Source organism: Empidonax traillii, unplaced genomic scaffold (genome assembly GCF_003031625.1).
Source record: "Empidonax traillii isolate 1590-97213 ecotype Southwest subspecies unplaced genomic scaffold, ASM303162v1 scaffold277:size2070623, whole genome shotgun sequence".
NCBI classification, from domain to species: domain Eukaryota; kingdom Metazoa; phylum Chordata; class Aves; order Passeriformes; family Tyrannidae; genus Empidonax; species Empidonax traillii.
Window position 1 is genome coordinate 1,756,127 of NW_020955470.1, and position 22,331 is coordinate 1,778,457.

The 22,331-nt window shown below is 37.1% G+C and overlaps 1 protein-coding gene across 6 annotated transcripts in view; it reads left to right on the forward strand.

Annotated features, from left to right (window-relative positions):
• The window catches only part of ATXN7L1 (ataxin 7 like 1), a 116,204-nt gene that overhangs the window by 76,450 nt on the left and 17,423 nt on the right, over positions 1 to 22,331 (forward strand). For 4 of the 6 annotated variants that reach the window (XM_027890084.1, XM_027890083.1, XM_027890085.1 and 1 more), the window contains 4 exons: positions 7,277 to 7,499; positions 15,198 to 15,481; positions 20,290 to 20,372; positions 21,225 to 21,481. In XM_027890084.1, the coding sequence (XP_027745885.1) occupies positions 7,277 to 7,499; positions 15,198 to 15,481; positions 20,290 to 20,372; positions 21,225 to 21,481 (847 nt within the window). Of the gene's footprint in view, positions 1 to 271; positions 527 to 704; positions 955 to 7,276; positions 7,500 to 15,197; positions 15,482 to 20,289; positions 20,373 to 21,224; positions 21,482 to 22,331 lie in introns of those variants that run through there. The other 2 variants (XM_027890087.1, XM_027890086.1) reach the window with 2 other exon arrangements.

Here is a 22,331-nt window from a genome sequence, read left to right on the forward strand (position 1 = left end):
CAGGTTATCCCATAAATAAAATTTTTTCCAGGAAAACAGCAGGTTCATCTAACTGTGTTATACACAAACACCCTCCTTCTTTTCTGAATCAAGGAAGTAAAAATACAGCGTCTTCCTCTAAATATACACTTGTGTTTTTTGCTGCTTTTAATTTTGCACTTTGGTTCATTTCTGCAGTTACTTGGGTTGTATCAACAATTATTTAAAAAAAAAAAAAAAAACAACCCTGCAGCCGTTTTCAGCTCATGTTGTTCTTGGCACCGGTTCAGTTCTGGTGTCCAACTGGTAGGACCGAAACTTGGTGCTTAACAAGTGCCTGTAGTCAAAACAGTTGGTGTGTGCGAGCGCTGATCTGGTATTTGCTGCGGCAGGTCATCTGCCTGATTTTTTCCCGTGTGCAGAATACCTAATCACGTTGCTGTGTTTCTCTGACGGCATCTGTGGCAATGTGAATCGTTTCACGTTCCAAAAGTACATGTTTACAGTCGTCGTAGAATCAGATTAAGTTGGCAGCCTGCTCCTCTCTGTAAGTGGCTCAGTTTACATTTCTTCTTCTAGCAGGATGTTTTGCATAATTTTGCTGATCCTACTCACTTGTAGACTTTGTGAAATGGAGAATCGTTTTAGTGGGTTTCTGTCAGAAAGCGAAGCTTGTGTTTATTGTAAATAAACACCAGCGGAACGGTGGTTATTTTAGCACTTGATAATTTCCCAATTATGTCATTTGACCTGGAATGAAGCTTGCGATTGTTGAGCAGCGTTTTATGCAGCGGATCAGTCTGGGGGTTGGAGCTGGCAGTTTATTTCCTTTGTCAGTTTACAAGAAGTATCAAAATGAAACCGACTGTGCTGTTTCCTTTCCAGTGCGCAGCGCAAGAAGGGTGGAACGGTTTGCGGATATTATTTCCAAACTTTTTCAGCTGGACTTGGAATAGTATTTTGTCAAAAAAGCTGGTAAAGTTATCCTTCAATCTTGCAACATTATGCTGTAGTTTGCTAACATCAAATCCAATTTTATTTTTGTTTAACCTCACGTACTGGGTTTTGCTGGGTTTTTTTCAGACTGTGGCTGCAAAATGAAAGTGCTTACAAGGTGTTTATGAATTCTTGTTATGAACCAGCTGCCAGTTACTGCAGGATGACACATTTCTGCAAGGGTCTAGTTGTTCAGTTTTCTAGTTGCTGGCTGTTGCTTTTCGGGCATGTGTGGGTTTTTTCTGTTTTAGTTTTATTAGGATTAGTGCCAAGTACATTTGCAAACTCTGAACTGGGATCAGTACAAGGTGGTAGGTTTCATTTACTGTTTACTGAAATTGTAAGTATACATTGCTCAACTTTGCAGAGTGAAGGGCTGTGCAACAAAACACTTCAGGATATACTGTAAATAGATTTTGCATAGGTCACGTATGAGTTACCATAAGTAACATCTTTATCAACAAGGCTGTGATATGTTGCTGCTACAGAATTACATTGTGAATGAGATACTAAATTTCATTACCGTCTGCTTAAATATTATAAATGGGGAGTAACAAACAGTATTCATATTGTGTTAAGGGCAGTCAGATCAGTTACTTTATGCTATTTTAAGTAAAAGGGCTGTGAACTCAAGCATTGTAATGAATACAAACTTAAAAGGAGTTTTATTATTCTGTAAATGTTTACTAATAACTTTAAAAATAACTTTCTCTTACCTTTCTGAGTTTTAGCAATTATATTTTGCTTGTTTTTACCAAGTGTAACACCAAGTTATAATCCATAACACTGGGTCTCCAAGTTATTTATGGGCCAACCTAAAATTGATTTTTGCTTTAGGCCTCTTGCACACAGGAAGTCAGATTGTGCTAAACAAGAGTAATGTTTCAAAATGACTGGTGCTGACAAAGTTCTAGTGTCTGTCTTCTGACGACGTTAAGAGGGAATTTTTTGCTTTGTTTCAGCTACCTGAAAAAAAAAAAAAAAAGAAAAAAAAAACCCAAACACAACACTGAAAGACCAAAGGCATATCTTTCTCTGTACTCAAATTGTATAATGACTTTTTTCCTTCGTGATCTTCTGTGCCGTTTTGATGGAGAAGAACTTAACTGCGAGCAAAAACTGTTCACTTGATTTGGTCCATTTTGAGTAGCACATGTTGGGTAAGAATGGATGTTGGTGGGATGTACTTAGAAATGTGTTTTGTTTGTTGTCCATATTAGAGATACCTGCAGTTTCAGGATCACATAAAGATCTGTTTGGGTAGAAAAGTGGTATGTTTGGCATATTTTTGTGGCGACGTATTTGCTGTAGTGTCATTGTCTGTAAGGTTTGCCGTGAGCTAAGTGAGTGCTTGATCTTGTGTGAAAGAGTCAAGCCAAAAATTCGAGAAGAGAGTTTCTACTCAGAATGTGATTCTGCCTCATTTTCCCACATGCTGTGTTTGTGTCTCTGGAGCTCATGTTGCCCCTCTATTGCTTTGCTTTTTTTGCTTATGATTAGAAGGAGATGTGGTGTTTCCTGCAAAACAGCTGCCAGTATTCCCTGGTGACCTGTCAGAGAGGATCCAGTGGAATTACAGATTTAAAGGCAGGCCTAGAGGACTTTGGCAGCTGCAGCAGAGGTTTGGGGAAAGGCAGGGGGTTGCATTGTGCAGGATGCAGGAAGGAGGATTAGAAATGGAGTACAAGGGCATAGGAGAGAAGCTCTGGAGATTCAAGGACTGTTAGGTCTCTAACAACATAAGCACTTCACGTCTACAAACAATTCAGATTTGGCTGAGAAAGTTGGACTATATCCATGTTTCCATAGGACATGGAGAATCTCCTGGAATAGTTTAAGATCGTTTGCAATGCTACTGATGCAGAGTTTGCAATGCACATTAGAACGATATGTAGCGCCCAGCTTTTGGACTCTTGCCTCTAAATAGACAAAATAACAGATACTGATCTGAAATTGATTCTTTAGAAAGTGCAGTTAATTCAATGAGAGAGTGTTAAACTTTCCTCCAAGATTAATGTCATTAATATGTTAACTGTTTGACAGCAGAAGTCACATGTTGGTTGTCACTTGCTGCAGTGGCTGCACAGAGACAGCTGAGAGGTTGCAGAAGGATTAATGTGGTAAAGAGGATTGTAACTTTGATTGTGCTTCTGTGCTCTTGGATTTGACAGCAACTGGTATTTAGAAACAAAACAGAATATGTGTTGTTATTTATGTGGAATGTAACCATCCATTTGGAAGTACTTAAATGAATCAGAAAAGTTCTCTTTCAAACTTGAATACACATTCGTAGATAGCATTGCAGGCTTCTGCAGAAACTGATAAGTGGGTAGAGAATTTACATTAGTATCTTAGTTGCTAACTATTTGCCTTGCAGGATTTTTTATTTTTAGGAGCAAAAACTTTACGTTCCTTTATGTCCACTGACTTTGCCACTGCTGTGTGTGAGCAGGAACGGCCACATCCACAGCTGTCTGAGTACAAGTTCATGGGCCCTGCTGGATCTAATCTCTTTACATATGAACTGCAAACAAGCATAGAAATTGTAACACAGGTAGCTATTTGTCTCCTGAGTATGTTAGTATGTGAATATTTAATTTTGTAACAACTATTTCATGTGTAAATGTCTTTTATTCACATACTAATTTATTAAATAGTCAGTATAAGAGCAGATTTGTACATTGTAATTCCTTGTATATATGTAAAATAGGAACAGACAATTTAGTACAAAATTTGAAAGAACAGATGTGACCAGTTTCATAGAGAAACCACCACCACCCTGTCTTAAGCAGTTGATTTTGACAGCTGATGGCTTTATTGTTTTGTCATATATTGTCATTACTTTTCTGAAACATTACCAATGTCTAAGACTGATTCAATACCACATACATAGCAAGGAGGTAGGAAGTGAGAGGCAACCCAATAGTCCTTGAGAAGGAATATATCAATATTTAGTTACAATTTATGGCCCCACCTTTGAGATTCATCTGAGAATTGACACCTTTGGCAAGTCCAGCCTCCCATGGCCAGTGCTTGCCCTGCTCAAACAGGGATTCTTTGCCCCTTTGTAGGGAGTTACTCTTCCAGCTTTCTGCTGTGCCATACCTGCAAGGTGTTGCTGCCATCTTCTCCTGCTGACACCAAAGTGAAAGTTACTTTTGTGAGTAAATGTGTAGATTTTTTTTACCTGTCCAAGCAGTGTCTGAGAACACATATGGTTGTGAGGCACTGGCTAATTATGTTCTTTCTCCTGTATGATTTTACAGTGGTCACAGTTTCCATTTCGGTTCTAGGAAATTTTAAGAGAAGCTGGGTAATGCTGTTGAATCTCAAATAGAGTCTGTCTAAACAGTGGAAGACTTTCTGTGGCCATGTTCTGGGGGAAGAGGGGCGTTTGAGCAGGTAAAAGGAAATGCCAAGTATAGCTCTTGGTTCTGATCACAAGAATGATCACCAATCTGACAGACTCAGCTACAATAAGTAATCATGTAATCTTTTCCTTCCCTATCTTTTAAGTAAGCATCCTTTTAAAATAGTGGGATGCCTTTATTGTATTGTCATATCACAACAGTACCTCTTCCACCATTTTCTATGTTAGAATAAAAAAATCCATGGTTATTGTTCTAGTTTGCTCTTGGGAATCAATAAATTGAGAAAGCTGTTTGGAGAAAAGCACCAGACATTTAGTTTGATTAAAAATCCAGTACAAAGAGATTGTTAGAAAATAACTTGCTATGGCATGTAATACTTAGATGACTTTAAAATATAAAGTTGGGGAATCAGTATCTTGAATGTTCATCTTTCCAGGAAATTAATTTTAATAACAGAGTAATATATTTCATTTCCAAACATATCCATAAGGTTGAAATCAAGGACACAGTTTACTAAAAAGCAGTCAAGCTTGAGAAAACCAGTAGCTGTGGTAAAAATTTAAGTAATTAATCTTGAATTTATATAATTAGTGTATGGAAATAATGTTTTTTTTCCTAAGTTTTGCTTTTTATACTGCTCAGTTTTGTTGGTTACATAGTAGTTCCTTTTCATCAGTCCTGAAGTAATTAATGGCAAAGTTGCAAGTTTTGATTAAGCTAATTAAAATTGATTAAAGAGTTGCTGAGAAAGTTGGTAAATCTTGAAATAATAACTATTATTTAACAAAATAAATTCTCTCTGAATGGAACTCTGCATTTTAGAGGCAGATGGGTAGCTTACACGGCTGTGGCCACAAATGTGAGGTGAAAGGAATGTAAATTCACAGCATCCTGCAAAGCAGTTTTAAAGGCACACTGAGTTGTGTGGTGAAAACTGGCAAATGACAGTTGGCATTTCTGGGGGTGAGGAGTGATACTTTTGTATTTGAAAAAAATTAGGACTGTTTTGTTCTTCAGTTGCAGGAGAATCTGGAGGGAATTTCAGCATTGGTAATTAAGGCTGTGAATGTGAAGATATGGAAGTGCTTGATCCTAAGTAGAAAATGCCTTTATTTAGGCATTGGAGTTCTAAGAGAAACAGTTTGGAATATTCTTTTTTTTTTTTTTTTAAGCATTTCTCTTTGTTCTTGAGGTATTTGCCTATTGCAAATTAATCATGGATGAATCCTTCTGCTACTGGCAAGTTTTTACTTGTGAGGATGCCAGACAAATTGTCATGTTTTGATTCTCTGTGGGAAAATTTTTCTTAGTTATCTTTGAAATATCAAACTAGTGAGCGCAGGGTTGATGATGCAAATAGAAAACCTTCCCTTGCAGCAGCAGGTCACTGTTGCTTCCCTTACCTGCTCTTGGCTGACTGGGCAATGCTGTTCAAGCTCGAAGAGTAGCACCCACTTGGATTCTATAAGTTAGGTGCTGAAGGCTTTAGACAAGGAAAAATTGCTGCATGTTGAAGGAGAAACTGCAGCTTGTCCAAAGTTCTTGGCCTATGATTACATTCCACTTGGTACATTTGATTACTGTGTCAGTAGGGGGGTACCTGGCTGATCCCTGCCATGGAGGCTTTTGGTGTTAGGGCACCTGCATGCTGAAGTCAGCTGCTGCTGAGCACTGCCCTGCTGACTGGAAAATTCCTCTTCCCACAGCCTGTCCCTGCCACCCTCTGCTGCCTCTGGCTGGCAGCACTGGAGCTGGCTCACTGCAGGGTCAGGGGCTGGGGAAACGGGGTTCCCACAAGTGGGGGGACAGGACTGTTAAGGGACTGTTAAGGGACTGTTAAGCACCTCTCAGCAAAATCACGTTAAGCACCTCTCAGCAAAAATCATCTTCTGTCTTTTGTCGTATTTTGTAATTGTGCTTAACTTGACAGCACAAGCGCAGTGTTTGCAGCGTATTGATCCAGCCGGCTGGCCAAGCACGAGCCAGGAGGAATACATGATTTGTAAAGAATGATTTATAAAGGATGGCCAAATACCTCCATAAAACAATATTTTTACCTAACAATATCAGGGATAGGACATTTAGATTTAAAAAATACTAATAATAACCAAACACAAACGATTTCCCTGAAGCCTGTCGGTCCTGAGGCCTGCTCTGTGGGGTCAGCCAGGCCTTGCTTTTTGCAGTGCTCGAGGGGTGTGCTGTGAGGGCAAACAGTGCTGACCTCCAGATGACATGTTTATAACTGAGATATAAACTTCTGGTTTTTTGCACTTACCATTTGCTCTGTGTGGAAAAAAAAAATAAGTTTTTACCTTGAATGGTGCTTGGAGATAACCTCCAAGGTACAAACCAAGGCCCTTCCAACCTCTGGAAAGGCCAGGAGCAGTAGATCTTTTGCTGCTTTTCAGTCTACCTGCTGTTTTTCTTATAGTTTACCATTAAACTTGAAACAAGATAATCATAAGGCAAACTGCACAATAATCAGGTCACGTGAAGTCTTCATAAACCATTATAGGAGCAATCTCATATCTGTCCCAGATCATTTTACCAAATCATCTGAATTGTTCTTGCACATTCTCCTCTTTCTTCTTGACATGAAAGAGTTGGGACACCAAGTGCACCTCATGCACATGATAGTGGTTGCTTATTGCTTAAGAAATTATTTGAGATTTCTTCGTGAAATTTTCTGGTAGATTATTATCCTTTGTTTTACTATTTTTTTTACATTTTTTTCAGAGCACTTCACGGAATTAATTTTGTTTAATTATCATTTAGTTGATTGCATTCAGAATAGTAATGAATTGGTGTTCTTTGGAGTGATGAAATCATTGAAACTAGCATAGAGAGGAACAATTTCCTCTTTCTCAACTTCCGTTTTTTCTTTTAGCCTATGAAATGTTGTAAAATTCATTCCTTTTCCATTACAGAACGAAGACACGGTTCAATGTGTAAACCTTCCCCTTCTCCAGCTTCTCCAGCCTGTAATTCCAGGACATCCCTAGTACAGATGAAACCGAAATCCTGTATCAGCGGCCATAACCCTGTCAGCAGCAACTCAAAGCCATTCAAAACGCCCAAAGACAATCTACTTACCTCCAGTAGCAAACAGCACACAGTCTTTCCTTCAAAAGTGTCACGGGATAAACCATGGTAAGTACCAAAATAATGGTTACTAACGATGTTGGTGTTCAGTGTATCTCTATGTCTATACCACAATGATCAAAAAAATCTGTATTCTTATCTTACCTAGGTTTACAGTTTAAACCTCTGCATTTCTAAAGGAGGAAACTGGGATATTTTTAAATGAAGAAAAAAATTATATATAGGAAGGGGAAAAAGGACTGGATTACTTTTCTGATGTCCCATCAAATATTTTTTCTGAGATGCATATAGCAAGTGAGATATTGACCCAGTTTGCTATCTTTAAGGTCCATCTTCCATTACAGTATCAGCCCTTAAAACTGATGCTTTTAAACAGTGGGATAATTTTTGCAGAGTTTTTAATATTGGCTTAACTGATGTTCATGAAAACTTACTGGTTATAGTCATTTATCTTCAACAGCAGCTGGTGTTGGAGTTCATTCTGTATTTTGATAATGTTTGATGCCTTATAAGATGGCAGAAGAAAGTTCTGGCTGCAAAAATCACTATTTTGGGGGCGTCTTACATCATGTACTGTGATATATATACACATACAGGCTTTGAGACTGCCATGCCCATCCTCCCGTGACTGTGATGGTAGCAGCAGAGTTGCAAAAATGTAAATGAGAGCAGAACTGGGTCACTATTTTATCCCATAAGAAACTGTTTTGTCTTTAGTTATCTACAGGAAAGATGCTTTGTGATTAGGTCACTAGGTTGGTGACTTTAGATCTGGGTTCAGTTCCTGGTTCTGTTGTGCCTTAGTTTCTTCAGCTTCAGTTCTCTGTCTGTAAATTTGAGATAGTGAGACTTCCTTTTTCTTAAGGTTTATCTACTTATTTTGTAAAGATCCTTCCCTTTAATATGTAATATCTAGCATAAGAAGGCTATGATTTTAAGCAGCATTTCTGGACACAACTGCCTGAAAGCAGTAAATCATTTATTGCAAACCATTCACTCATGAGACAAAGCATAAACTCAAATTTTATTAAAGGAATAGCTCATGCTTTCTGAAACATGCACAACTTGGTATGATTTCAAAGACAGCAGCTTCTGCCTGGCTGTAGAATTTACCTTTCACTGTAACAAACTTGATGAAAATCTGTTCTTCCTATAAATCTAAACCCACCACCTCTTTAAGCATGATGAGTGTTATGGGCAATTATGGTATATAATTCTGAAAATAGAAAATCCGAATATTTAGATTACACACACACAAGTTAACTAGAATAGCCTCTATCTCGTCTATGTGTAAGTTCCTCATTACCTACTTAGAACCAAACATTATTGACTAAATAATGACTTTTTCCTGTTAATGTTGGAGGGGAATTTTATATAAGAGAGGATTTTGGTTTTGAAGTCTAATTTAAAGAAAATAAGAAAGGACTTCAGAGTATTTACACTATTGACTATCAACCTGTTTCTCTTCCTGCTGTTACAGACAGCAACTTGCATATCCACATTTCAGCAGACTAACTGAATCTATAAACAATATCTTCCGTTCTGGCAACAGATGGCATTCTGGCAGTCAGTAAAAGCTGGAAGGGAACAAAATAACTGAACATTTCCACCAATCCCTTTTCCCTTTATTGGGAACATCCCAAATATTTACTGATGATTAACAGCCTAGATTTAGCCATTTATAACTGTTGTACTGCTCTGTTAATCATTTGGCAATGAATATGACAGTAGTTGTACCTGAGAATTACCCAATTCCTGCAGCTCTGCTGGGACATCATACTGCAGTTTTGTTTACCAGTGGGGAGAAATGAGGCTTATAGTAGTTAAAGATATTGTAATTACCACATAACAAATCACAAACACTCTGAAGTGAAGATCAAGGAAATTGTCAAATTTAGTATTAAGTGCCTTAGATTATAGGACTTGTTAAAGAATAAAATCTATCTGATAATCAGCACAGGTTATAGAGAGCTGACAGCTGTTACAGAAGAAAGTGTTTGTTCCTATTCCATTAGAGGATTATAATATTTATTTAGAATTCTAGAAAATATTCAGCAGGTCTGATTCTTATCAGGAGAAAAAATAATTCATAAAATAACTCATAACATTTAGTATTTCTTAAGATTCTATCTTGTACAAGCCATAGAATTTCTTATCTTTTAGAAGGAAATACTCCATTGACACAAAAACATTTGTCTCAAAAATGCAAGTAGGATTCATCATGTATCCAAGCGTGTTGTGGTTTATGATCCTCCAAAGCTTCCAGTTGTTCCATGCTTTTGTCTGTTACACTGTAGTCTTATACCAAACATTTACTTGACATAAGTTCTTCCAGACAGTTGTCAAATTAGCTTAATTCAGGAACTGTATCACCTTAAGGATTACTTTCCAGATCTGGAATAACCTTTGTTGGGCTTGCCTGTTTCTTTTGTACGGCATCTCCTTTAAATTTTTAGCTTGTTACAATTACTATTTCAGGAATGGCCTCTGCAAGCGCATGGCCAATAGATCTCTCTTTTGCCATGCCTGCCTTCATAAAGACCCAACACTTCTGTTGTTTAATTCATTATAGTTTTGGTTGAAGCATCATCTTGAGTAGTGCTTTCTCTTCACATTCGGTTTTGTTCTAAGGTGTGCTGTAGAGGTCCAGGTCGCTCCATGGCTAAAACTTTAAAAAGCATAGTCAGATGAAAGAGATCTGGAACCATTTCATTTTTTAGATGGTGTCCTAATACTTCCCCTCCTGTAGCTGGAATATGAAGTGTTATTGTGAATACATCATCCAGAAATATCTGTCAGCCCTGATTTTTTCCCCTGTATGTCTCTAACGTCGTTGCTATTCATACAGCAGTGCTTAGAGACTGGAGCAGAGCTGGAGCACCACTGCACTGTGCACAAGATAAATGCAAACCATCACTTTCTGCAGCTTGCAGTCGAGGTGGTAAGAGGTACAGCAGAAGGGCAGAAAATAAAAAGGAAAAGAGTAAGATGATTGGTAGCAATGACAATAATAATGAACAAGTGATCCTGATTAATAATCATAGCCCAGATGCTTACCCTTTATACAAGGCATTCCTGCAGCCAGGAGCTCTCTCTCTCCCTGCTGACCTGCCTAAAGGATGCTGCTTTGCTTGCTGTGCCCCAGCACAGCTTCTGGGAGCTGCCACGGAGGATTTAGGTGCTGTGGTGCTACTGAGTGTTCATTTTTACCCACCCGTGATCTAAGGTAGTATAAAATTAGGGTAAAGTGTTCAGGTAAGCTAGCCCTGAGATACCAGCTGAAGCAGGTCTCCTTGGCCTCCCTACACAAAGCTCAGCCACTGCCTGCCAGAAGTTCTGAAAATTAAGAAAATGAGATGGAAATTATGTGGTTTTCATCAACACAGAGAAAACTGGCACTCTTTCTGTAAAGGGAAGTAGAATCACAAAGGTATACCTGTGGATAACCATTTAAAATTTATAATGTCACTTTTTAAAGTATTTTTTAATCATCTCTTAGTTTTTATCTTTTTGCGTTAGGAAATACTGTTTTTCATACTGAGGCTGAGAAAGTGAAAATAGTCAGGATTTAAGGATATTGCAGCATGGAAACGATACTCAGCAGAATTAACTTGGACCATATAGTCCCACATTAAATCACAAATACTTTACACATTGTAGAGGCAATCCCAGCAATGTAAAATAGAGCAATGTTTTATGTAATTAAATGTGAATTTCTTTTCTCATGGATTTGAAAAGAGTTGAATGAGTGGCTGAGATTTTAGAATTAATATAGTTACAAACCCAGCAAAATTACATAACAGCAAGGAGAAGTAATTTTTAAAAACCTGAAGAAAGGGAAACAGAGGTAATAAGGAGCTCCAGGTGTGAGAAGTGTTGGGACACACTACAGTGTGTTTTTCTTGCTTGCTGGAAGGGATCTACAAGAATCATCTAGTCCAACTGCCTGACAAAACATGAGAAAACAGAAGGAAATGTTATGTTATCTGAAAAAGAGAATAAACTTCTAAAGCCTATCATGTTCAAGCGCTTTGTGTAACTCTCAGGCATCTTTTTAGCCTTTTGCTGATTCCCTCCTAATTCATCAACATTGATACTGTACCACTGGTCAGCAACACTGGAGGCCATACTCCAGTATCAGTATAATTAGGGACATGTGAAAACTGTTTTTGCTCCCTAATCTTATTTGCCATATCCCTCTTTTGATATAAGCACAACAATACAATAAAAGCTCGTATGGCTTATCCACTGTGACCGCTAAATATTTTTGTCACTACTTTCCAGTTGTTGTATCGCTGTGTTTCATTGCAGACCGAGCAGCTTGTTTCCTGTGTAACTTTACATTCACTTGTATTAAAATGTCTTTTTGAGTTCATGAGCTTTACCAAATACTCCATTCTGCTTTTTATAACTGTCTTTGTCTCTTCATTGTTTAGTTTCCCTCAATCCTGATTCCATCAGCAAATATTATCACATTTGCTTATCACATGTCATCTTATATTTATTTCTCAAATCCACCAAAGTTTTCAGTCTTGTTAGGCTTGGTAATGATGGCTAAAAAGTGCCCCTAGCAAGCACCCTTAATGAATTATAGATCTCTGAAAAACTAATTTTGAATTTCATATTGTTTAACATTTGCTTTTAAACTGTTCATATTTGTGTTTTATAATGCCTTTCAAAAATTGGAGCATTATCACAGTTATTTTTGTCAGCCTAACTGGTAACTTCATCAAAAAGTAAAACCAAATTTTTGGTCAAGATCTGATTTTCAGCAAAATTATGTGAAATAATTGTTTATAAGTTTATTCTTATTAGCTTTTCCATTATTTCTTCCAAGACACTTTGATTTGGGTTTTCACTGTGGATACAAGAGCAGCAGTCAGCTAGTTGCCAAATATTCCAAGATTCAATTAGAAATAATTATGCTGATACCCAGTATATCTACATCTCTTTTGGAACTCATGGCCACATTATGCAGATTTCCTTATGTAAAAAGAAAAAAACAATCATTATTTTTCAGCTGGCACTTGACACTTACTGAGGGAATCAAAAAGCATTTTTATCTGATTAGAGAGTTATCGTATTTCCTTCTTTTAGAAGAAAAAATGAATGTTTCTGACATGTTTGCATTTCTAGTAACTATTTTATTGCCCTTTAGATAGATACTGCTAATCTTATTAGAGTTTCTTTTGTCAAGAAAAAGTGAATTTGTCTTTACTGAATAGAGATTTTTTTCCTTCATTTTTATGTTTGTTGCATGTTGCTTTTCTAATTGTCCCTTTTGAAGCTTGTCTTTAAAAAAATCTACATTCAAAACTTCCTTTTAAAATATAATAAATAAAATTTAAAAACCTGATTTTTATTTTTCTAACAAACCTTTAAAATAAATGCCTAATTTTTACTCAAAAAACTCTATTTGGGGAAAGAACTCTAACCATCAAATATAAATATAAGCATTTGTGATATATTCACTTTTTTAGACCTTAGTAGTTGACTATGGTCACTGATCCTGTGCGGCTTCCAATTTGGTGTTTGGTTATCAGTTCATCTTTATGTATTATGCTAAGATTAAACAGGAGTTCCTCACTGTTGAATGCAGTACCTTTTTTTATATGTTTTTATAAAAAGAGAGAAAATATCACCTGCAGCTTCTGAAATCTCAAATAATTTACTGTAGAGTGCCAGGAGCATTGTAAATTCATGTGTCCTCAAATACTGGAGTATTTTTATTTTTCCTTTTACACTGCAATGAAATGCATAGTGAAGGTTCACTTGTTGATCTGTAACAAAACAAAGCAAAAATCTTCACCCCCCGGGTGTTTTTCATTATCACAGCGATCCATCCATATGGGCCTTGGGATCTGAGATTCTGAACGCAGCAAAGCAGAGAATCCCTTCTCATTTTTATTAACCATACTTTACTACTAGTCCAGATAATGCATTTGACCTTTTCACTGCGTATCAGTACTTTGAATTAAGGTAGATCTTAGAAACTGAGCATGAAGATTTTTTCATATGTTTTTACATGGTTTATATATAGTAAAACTACTGGATGTAGAGTAAGATTGTCCTATTTTCAGAAAATGTAATTGCCATCTGTTTAAAGGAAAAAAACCTAATTCCTACACTGAGATCTTACAATTTTTGCCTGCCTTGTAAGTAATAAATTCTCAGCAGTTTAAAAAAGTAGAGGATCAAATCCTCCCTTTCATAGCTACATGTTTGCATTCATTGAAATACTTAATGCAGTTCTGATTTTGTGAGTAAGGTACATTTTTTTGCTTAATTACTGGCCAATGACCTACATCTCACTGCAGTCAGATCTGTATTCTGACTAACTAACTGCTCCCCTTATGGTACCACAGGATATGGGAGTTTCATATAATTTAATTCCAGTTCCAGAATATGTCTTGGTGCCTAAATCTTCTTAGTAGTTGTGTATACTTATTGTTTATATCAAAGTTCATACATTTTCCTATGTTAAAAGATGCGTAGACGAAAGATTGGAGCGCGTGGAAGAGTCCACTCCAGCCACACACGCCACACTTTCTGTTTCTCTTCAGCAGTTACAAAGAAACAGAGGTTTGTAGGAGCCCAGGAAGATGAAGACTTGAGTTATTTTGAATCCTGCTTTGATGTTTCCAATGGAGAATGTCATCTCAAAGTCATGTCTTTCTGATTGTAAAAACTCCCCACCTGTTAATCCTTCCATCTGTAGGAAGGTGCGGTGAAGGTGCCATTTTTCAGACACAAAAGACTGAAATTATATGTCAGTTGTGAATGCGGGGAAGCCCCTAACCATACAATTGTGCAATATTCTTTATTTGCATTAGTTTCAGTAAGGAGGGGTATATAATTTATATATCAGTTGGTAGTCACAAGACATCCAATTCTGGAGTTGTTGAGTAGGTAAAAAGCATCTATCATTGTTGGATATTTCCTCATGCAGATAGAACCCAGAAATATTAGAATACTGTTGGAACTGGAAATCACTTGTCTCATTCTTTTTTGCTGCCAAATTGAGAAGGTAACATTTGTTACTGTCAAATATTCTGTGGTGATAGTTAAGTAGGAGTAAGTTAGTTATTGCAAACTTTATTCTGAAAATGGCCAACTAAGCTAATAATTTTATTGGGAATTTTTATTTTTGAGTTCCTAAGATTTTATTAAAAGTACATTGTAGTAATGCTCAAGTCATCGAGGACTGCAATATTTTTAAAGAGACTGCTGTTAAGATGTCTATGCTTAAAATCTCTTTTCTCCTTGTTTCCAGAACTTGTATGTCATTCAGACACATCTGAGCAAATGAATTATTTTTGTGTTTGTTTAAAAATATTAATATTATTAGCAAACTGCTTCGTTATCATGGTGAGTTTAGTACAGCATACACATATCTGGTATGTGCTTGTGTTAAAGGCATGAGACCATATTTGTAAGGGGTATGTTTTGCTTAGTACCAAATACTGATTTTGCTTATGAATAGTAGGGAATCAGATTTTTACAAAAATGCAAAGGTTGATTTTCCTAATTTTCTACATTGCCAGGCTTTACAGGGGCCTGGTTTTGTAACTGTTTGATTGAACAAAAATAGTCAATAGTGGTCTCAAGTATTTCATTTTAGTCTGGTCTTAAGATACTGTGTTGTGTCACTAGCATCAAACTTTTTAGATCTGTGGAAGGGGATTAAGTAACTGTAAATCTTTGGTACGGAAAATACCACTTGAAGACTTTTCTTTGGTTTTGCAGCGTTCCTGTTCCAGTAGTCAGTCTAGAGAAAATTCCTAACCTAGTGAAGGCAGATGGTGCCAATGTTAAAATGAATTCTGCAACCACTACCACCATCACCTCCTCCTCAGCCTCTTCATCCACCATACCTGCTCCAACTCTGGTTAAAGCTGGTTTGACATCCAAGTCAGTGCCACCGTCACCAGAAAAGATTCTGAACGGCAAAGGAATTGTAGCTCCATCAATAGACAAGAAACACCAAAATGGCACTAAAAGCAGTAACAAGCCTTACAAAAGACTTTCAGGTGAGTGATGTAGTTCATCTGTTGAGGTAGTCTGTCTTTCTTTGTTAATATTTCTATAGCTCATAATATAGCTAATAAAATGCTGTAGCCTGTTTTGGGTTTGATTTTTTTTTTTTACTGTAAGATGCTAGTTTGCATATATTAAAAAAAAAAGCTTTCACAGTCTTAGCATGTGTAAAGTATTTGCAAAGTACACATTCTGTTTAGCTTGAAATTGCTGGTCAACAAGCCAAATATAAATCTTTCAGGAAGTAAATTCATTAAAACAGAAAGGCAGAAGACTTCCTCAAGCCATTATGGGATTTGGGTTTGTTTACAACAAAAGAAAATGTGCCTTGGTTGGGTGACTTCAGTCATTATCAAGTTGAATTGGTTTAAGACTTTGGAATATCCTCCAAGTCATGGGTTTTTTTAAAGAATCTTTTTTCTTGGTTTTAGATACTAGAAAATTCTATGAAGATACAGGAAGTACCGGGGAAGTCTTAAAAGCCGTAATTCCCCTCCACCTTTACCCCTCTGCAATTCACACAGGAGTGGAGACATTTCTAGCATGGGGCTCTTGATTTTTCTCAGGAAGGCAGGACAGTGGAGTTGAGGAAGCAGCATTAAATAGGAAATGCCCTGGATGGCCTTAGGCAAAGTAGCTTTGAGGGTGTGTGGTCCCGATCCAAACGTGCCACCAAAGCACAGAAAGCCACATTGCAGGAGGGCAGAGGCTCCATTAGAAAGGTTGCCATCCACTGGGAGGAGGAATTATTTTCTGTGGAGTTCCCTGGAGGTGACCCATGCCAGCTGTAGGGCAGCAAGTAGAGAATTTGCAATGAAAACAGTTTTTGCTCCAAATGAAAGGAAACAAAGTGTTTTTAGGGATTTTATTTTATGTTTTTTTTAAAGCAAAAGTAACTGACTCGAGTTTACAGCTCCAGAAGCTGTGCCGGGTCTATTCATCAGCTGGCAGTGCTTTGTGACTCGGGCAGGAACTTCTTGTGTGTACTGAAAGGCTAATTTTGCTAATGGCAGCATGATCCGCACTGGATCGTCACTTTGGCACAAAGTTAGTTCACATGATTTCTAAATGTGCACTAGTTATGAACCAAATATAAGTTGTACAAGATAGATGGTTTCATTTCCAGTTAATGAGTGTGCCCTATTTTTTGCCTGAATATCAGGTTTATTTTTTTCATTTTCTCAAATTTGGCAGTTAGCCTATGGTACCGCTACTCTGACTGGATTCCAGTCCAGTGCGAGGTGTTTGCTAGGGCTGTGTGGGGCATGGAACAATGCCATTGCCTGAAAGGATTCAGTATACTGATCGCTTTCTTAACTAGTTAAAGGTGGTGTATAAGAAGATAGAACCATTGTTCATTTATAGTATTTCACAAAATGAAAAAATATTACAAGAAAGTAGCTTAAGATTTGGCTTCAACCCTTACATTTCACTTTCTAAGATCCAATTTTATTATTCTAATAAAAACTCTCTCTATTTTACAATTAATTTAAAATACTGCTTCCTTTTAACCTATTATTTCCTTTAACGGCTTAGATACTTAATTTAGCTAATCAATTCTGAATTCCTCCTTGGGCAGTTGAAACTGAGAGTGGTTTTCCTCATGTCACCACGTAGCTCTGCAGGGCTGTAGGTGATACTTGTACTTTTTTGTACAAGTCCTTGCTGAGATGTGTTCATAAAGGAGAATCAGTTCAGCCTTCCTTCAGCTTGCTGGCTTTTTCTGTGGAGGTGACTCCTGAGCTCTTCTCTGTCTGAGCTCTCACTTGCAGTATCTTCCAGGCTAGGGAACGTCTCCCTGGTGGGAATTTCTGCACAGGACTGATTGAGCACTCTGATAGGCATGTGTTTACTTTTATATGGTTAACAAATCCACAGAACTGAGATTTTTTTACAGCTCCTCTGTCATTATCAGATTTACAATCTGTTCAGTCTTACTTCCACTGGCTCAAGTATTGATGCAGCAATGCAATAATTTAGCAATGATGCAAACAGGGGAAGTCCTGAGAGCGCTGGAGATGAATTGCCTGTAGATTGTGTGTCACTATGATGGATTCCTCTCCATTATTATACAGGATTATACAAAGGCTGAGAAAAAGATCTTGGAAGGTCAATGAGATGATTAGTTTAGATATTGCATAATTTCATTCATTTCAGGTTAAAAGAATGAAATGGTGGTTGGGGGATTTAGGTTTCGCTCAGTCCACTGCTCTGGAGCTGTACAGATGTTAATTTTTTAAGCTCCTTAATAAGTTTGGCGAGTTTACATCTGTTTCCTTCCCTTTGTAGCAACCTCTACTCTCCCTCACACCATTTCCCCAACTGTGATTGAAGTTTGTTTTTTATTTTGCTGAGAGCTGGTGGTTGTTTTGGTGATGAATGAACCTGCCCTCTTTTCAGGAGCACTGTCCTTGGTGAGAGAGAGGAAACAGCTTGCCGAACCACAAAAGACAGTCTGTAGCTGCCCAGCATAAGTGGATCAGTGTTTCCCGGTAGCAAAGTGCAAAAAAAAAAAATTTTTTTTTTCCTAAATCTTCCTTAGTTCTTGCTCTTTTTGGGTGAAGTCAAAGAATGATGATGCCCAGCTTACACCAAACGGGAGTTTGTGACAGTTCAGTTTTGGCCCTTCCTCTTCTTTCAGTGAGGTTATAACAAATGCTCTTTACATTGTCCACTCAACATGAGGAAGTGGAATCCATTCCAAAGAAACAGCTTTCTCGAGCTGTGCATGTGCACAGGAGTCTGGGGGTTGTTACACCACACGTTTCCAAATACAGAAGTAGTCAGAAGCTGCAGTTAGTTATTGCTAAGAAGGTGATAAGCTTCTTTTAGTGTGTTGCCCAAACTAGGCATGTCTGTAGCTGGCAATTAGACGTTCATGATTTCTCTAGAACAGCCACACATGCTTCAGTTAGAAGTGGTTCCCTCTTTGTTCAGTATTTTCTGTTTCTCAGAGAAAGCATATTATTTTATTGTTCAGTCAAAGGTGGAGGCTTCTACTCTTTCTGACTGTAATTCCTTATGTTCACTTTATCTGTTTATGTTTTCATAATAACTGGCTTTGCTATGTAATCAGTCCTACAAGTTTTACTTGGTTGGGACATTAAACGACAAGTTAATCTGGAGAGCTTCTGATTTTTGAAATATGTTTTCCTGTTGATCCAAAACAGTCCTTGTTTGGTGGCTTTCAGAACACTTTCCATAGCCTTATGATTGCCCTCAGGATTTTTCATTTGAAGGCATATCTATTAGTCCATGTAGTCTATTTAGTTTGGTTTTTTAATTTGCATTGAAGATTTTTAGATGGGTGTTTCAGGAGTCTGCAATAGGAACATAGTAATTAACTCTTTTGGTTCATAAACACTTGTTTTCATTCACTAAGTAAAAAAAAATGTTTATTATATTGAATCATACACAACTACTTTTCTATTTCTGTTGTGCTGTAAATGCCACAGAATCTACAACGTATTTCAATCCCTTTGTAGATTTCACCAAGAAACTGTGACAGCTGTTTTTTCTAAACTCACTTTTTGGTATTTCTCTTCTGATACGTCAGTAGAATAACCATTTAATGTTTGCATAAGCATTTTTAAGTCCATGTAGCAGAATACATAAAACTGCTAGTGTTTGTGTATCTGGAGCACAGTTGCTGTCTAACATAGGCTACTTGGCCTCACTTTTCTTCTTCCAGCTGTTCTGCTTGCTGTGATGCTGTCATAACATTGTAACACAGCTGTGAATCACTGTCTTTCTCTTAGCTCTCGTTTGTTTGTTTGTAGAGAATTTTTAGATTCTCTGATTAAATGTTGTATTTGAGCACAGGATGTTTATTATATCTGAGTGTAACACCACTGCATAGTTAAAATAGGATTTGGCAAATAGTTTATATTCCCCTATCAAACAAAAGCAAACCAGTCTGCAAATCAGACCACACTTTTTGTCAAGGTGTGTGAAGGTAGTGCTAGGGTTTGGGTGGCGTAAACTAAAATTGTATGTCCATAGTTTTGTTACAGCTCTTAGTGGAAACCCTAAGACTATATTAACATAACCTAAAGGAGGTAATGCCATCTATGGTATATAAATACTAAAATATTAATGAAAATTAAATATGCAAATACAGCATATTAAATTTTAATGCATTTTTAATGTTAATCATGAGTAGAACTCATGTAAATGCCTTGTTCTCACAATCTCTGCAAACTTAAAACTCCACGCCTCCCTCTACTTAGGGTAATATAAACTAACATACATGTTATTTTTATACAGATTTAGGAGACAAATTTAGACAAATTTTGTCTTTTAAATGCCACCAGTAATCTTGCATTTACTTTGGAAACACCATGTGTTGTTTTCTAGAATTTCTAAGTATGTGAGAGAAATGTTGTTCAAAGCACTTGTGATATTGCATGTGTTGTGTATGTGTTGTTAGCCCAGCCCAGGACCAAGATGTACTGTATATAGGGCCTCAGAAGCAATGTTAGAGAGGGAACTGAAGTTGCAAGGCATTGGCTTGGTCCTATGTTTGGGCCGTTCCGTTGAGTACAGCACTGTAAACAGACTTATTGCCATGAAATCTGTGGCTGAAATCCTGCTCTGTACAGTTTAAAACATGCAAGGACAAAAAAAATGCACAACTGTATGAGTGGGGCACACAGCACTGTTTGTAAGGCATGCTGGGTAGGGATCAGTGGTTCAGGTTGGGCCTGAAGTAAGTTCTATCAGGCAAAAATTATAAGCTGCTCTGGTTAAAACTTCTGTAATAATCTGGTGTTTTCTCCTTTTTCATTCCCTCGCCAAACAGAAAGAGAATTTGACCCAAATAAACACTGTGGAGTACTGGATCCTGAAACAAAGAAACCTTGCACAAGATCGCTCACCTGCAAGGTATTTTTCTTAGAAGATAAAATATCAGATGCTTTGTTATAGTTTAAATCCTACCACAGTAGTTTGAGAGGTCATACCTGCTCCTGTCTTACAGACAATGGGTATGGTATTCAGACGCTGTCTTCAGGTAATTCTTTTGAGTAATTCTGTTTCTTTGAACCAGAGCATCTGCATTATTCCACTGATAGTTCTAAAAATATTTTTTTCTCGTCATTTTATTATGCAGAAAGCATTAACGTTTCATGTAGAAGCCCAGGTGTTATTTTAAATGTTCCTTTTTTGGTTCATGTGTGCAACAGTGTTGAAGTATAGTCAGTTTTAAGTTAAAAAAAGTTAACGTATTTTTGTATAATGAATTGGAGGCTGCCCTTGTGATAGTAGTAACTCTCATGTCAAAAAGCAGCAGCAATGTAAGACAGTTAAAATGAACATTTGTATGTGTATGTGCTGCCTGTCAGTAGAGATGATCAGTTAAATTCACTTTAAAATGTATTCACGGTTTTCAATCCAATGAAATCAGTTTTTCATTGGAAGCTAAAAGCTACAGTGATGTTACTTTTTAATATCTTGAAATTGCCAGAATTCTATTTTCTGTCTGGAAAAGGTAAGTCAGTAGTCTCTATTATATGAAAATTATTGCAAAAAGTAATTTTAGCCTTGATGTTGGCATTTCTTAAGAATGAGTTCATAAATTATCAAAGATAATGTGGAGTAGCAGCTTTATTTCCATAACTGTGGCTAAAGTTGTTTGAAGTAGATTTTATCTTTTAGAGTTATGGTGTATCAGAAGTATAGAGGACTCATAAACAATGTCATGCACACACAAATGCTTTTTAACCACCCTATTTTTAGACTCATTCACTTAATCATCGACGAGCAGTTCCAGGCCGTAAAAAACAGTTTGACATCCTTCTAGCTGAACACAAAGCTCGATCCAGGGAAAAAGAAGTCGCAAAAGACAAAGAGCATCCACCATCTGCAAGGGAAAGCTATCAGAGCCAGCCCACACCAGCACAAGACTCTCTGTCAGGATCCTCAGTGAACTCTGGGCAAGAATCTAAAGTAACATCTCCTGCAAAATCTAGACCACCAAATTCTGTACTTCCAAGGTAAGCAGTTCTCCAATGTGGAATGGTGCATTCTGAAGGCGCTGTAAGAAAATTCTTAGTCTTTCATACATCTCATTTTATAAGCATTCAGTGCTTCTTTAGGCTACTGCATAATAAAACATACTAAATATAAGAACTTCAGCTAGCTCTTATTAACTTAAATCTGTCCATAGTAACCTGTGGTCTGATTGGGAATGAGGTAAGGAGAAGTGTCCACCTTCAGCTCAGAATCTCAGACTAACTGCAATTTTTTTTTTTTTTTCTGGCTACAATGGTCAGTAATAATTAGGAAAGTTTATATTCAAATCATTCTGGCACATTTAGGAATAAAAGTCTATTAACATGAATCATTGCAGGTATTAGTGAAGTACAGGTGAAATTCTGCACATTTACGTAGAATTTTTCTCTACAAATACTTTGCCAATTACATCAATGGAATTCTTGTAAAGAAAGGTGTAATTTAGTGTTGATTTGAAACTACTGATATGGAACTGTCCATAGTATGTCTTCCCTTGTTTTGAAGACTTTTCTTATAAAAGACAAAAATAGTCTTCAGAAAGACAGTGCAAACTTCTGAAGGCATCGCTTTACAAAAAACAAAAAGTGTGAGGTATTTGGTCTGCTGAATTCTAATTATCCTCTGGAAAACTTTCCCATATGTTTTGTTTATTTGTGGGGGTTTTTTGGTGCTAGTTTGGGCTGGAGTGTATAGAGCTAAATTAGTTGGTTTTGTTCATATTTATATTGATTTATCATTCATTTCTTTGCAGAAGCCTTGGTCAAGCTCATTTTGGGGCTTTTGTATTATGACAGTCCCTATTTCAAAGAGTTGCTTCTTGTATTTGCTCTC